We start from the raw sequence: 1,776 nt of genomic DNA, 5'->3' as shown, positions 1-1,776 counted from the left end.
GTCAGCCATCGTGTCAAAAAAATTCGGGCAACATAGCATGATTCTTGACACTTTAGCTCTATTTTTTACAGTTTGTCAAGCATAAAATTGCTTGGTACAGTTATCCAAATGTACATAATTAGAAAAGTAAGTGTATTTTAAACTTGCTTTAAAGTTATAACTATTTTTTTAAGCTAAGCTATAAATGCTCAATATAGCGGTTGAACAACATCTTTTTCTACCCAGAAGGAAAACAGTGTATGTGTCAATCACAAGTCTATAATTGAATGCAGAATCTCACTTCTCCAAGGTATCCAACATGAAGTTGATGATAAATTTATTGATAATTGAATTGTTTGATGCTTTCAGGTAACTGTTGGAGCTTCTTTCTTGTCTCAGACAATTGCCTTGCAGGATTCAACTACAGTGAAGTTTGAAATATGGGACACAGCTGGACAAGAGAGGTAATTAATTATTGGTAAAGATTTCATATTCCAATAGTTATTTCTATCTTTCCCAATTATATGGATGAAATTTCTTTGCCAAAATCAACCCATATATCCCGAGCTGATTCCTCTCTTTTTGTTTAATGAAGACTTATCATGATAAGGAAACCTGTATTTTTTTTATAGGTATGCAGCACTGGCACCACTATACTATCGAGGAGCTGCAGTTGCAATTGTTGTGTATGATATAACTAATCCTGAATCCTTTACCAAAGCACAGTATTGGATCAAGGTATATTCAAGGGACCTTAATTGTACATCTTCAATTTTATTGCAAGGCTGAAACTTGTAGTTAGCAACAGCAACATTATTGCTGTAATTATGGTCAAGCATCAATACTGATGTATATCATAGGGAAGAATGCCATTGGTAGCATGCTCACGAGTCTATGAATCTTGCACATTAATCACAGACTATAATACCTGGTTATATTCCTAATGGGCATTCCTAGGCCCAGATCATCAGAAACATGAATGTTAAATATGTATACCAAAATATTGCCATATATGTTGTTGATCTCTTTCTTGCTGAAGTCACTATTTACAATGCAGGAATTACGTAAACATGGGAGCCCTGAGATAGTCATGGCTTTGGTTGGTAATAAAGCTGATCTCCATGAAAAACGAGAAGTACCAGTACAAGTGAGCAATATGTTCTGTAATGCTTTCTTCCTCTTTGAAAATATTAGCTGATAAATTCCACAGTAACAAATTTCCTTTTCTTTTTCATAGGATGGAATCGACTGTGCTGAAAAGAATGGGATGTTCTTTATCGAGACATCCGCTAAGACAGCAGATAATATAAACCAGCTATTTGAGGTACAGTCCTAGAGCCTTTTTCATCTGAAATTACATTGTCTTGGGAGTGTAATCACATCCATATGCCTATAGCGGCTGAAAATTCAGTAAACAACTGCACTTAGAAACATCGTTCTCATTGTTGCTTATAGTTGTGATGAATTCGATAACCAAAAATGTTAGCCGAAATAGAGAATGGTCCAGAATTATGGAGCCTGATGTCTAGTATCTCGTAAACCACCAGGAAATAACCTACAACTGTTTTATTTATTTCTTTTTAGTTTGAACAAGAAGGTTTTATTGAACTCGTGAATAAAACAGGATTCATAGATTGGTATGACAAGCTTGTTATTAAATAAAGAAAGTCCATGGGTCAAACTTCTTAATAGGTGAAACTATCCTGGATGCAAATCCAGTAATTGACAATAAGTGGGAGGTCGGAAATCCCATGTTTTAGGAAATCACAAACTATGTTTTCTCTGATGTATGAACTT

The 1,776-nt window shown here is 34.8% G+C and overlaps 1 protein-coding gene across 1 annotated transcript in view; it reads left to right on the top strand.

Annotated features, from left to right (window-relative positions):
• The window catches only part of LOC111403274 (ras-related protein RABF1-like), an 8,217-nt gene extending 6,530 nt beyond the window's left edge, over window positions 1-1,687 (top strand). The window contains exons 4-7 of the mRNA XM_023031712.1: window positions 338-443; window positions 612-717; window positions 1,037-1,126; window positions 1,217-1,687. Coding sequence (XP_022887480.1) covers window positions 338-443; window positions 612-717; window positions 1,037-1,126; window positions 1,217-1,315 — 401 coding nt within the window. The 3' untranslated portion in view covers window positions 1,316-1,687. The remainder of the gene's footprint in view (window positions 1-337; window positions 444-611; window positions 718-1,036; window positions 1,127-1,216) is intronic.
• Window positions 1,688-1,776: the final 89 nt, after the last annotated feature.

Source organism: Olea europaea, chromosome 1 (assembly GCF_002742605.1).
Source record: "Olea europaea var. sylvestris chromosome 1, O_europaea_v1, whole genome shotgun sequence".
Taxonomy (NCBI): Eukaryota; Viridiplantae; Streptophyta; class Magnoliopsida; order Lamiales; family Oleaceae; genus Olea; species Olea europaea.
Note: the sequence above shows the minus strand (reverse complement) of the source record. Positions and strands in the feature narration are given on the sequence as shown.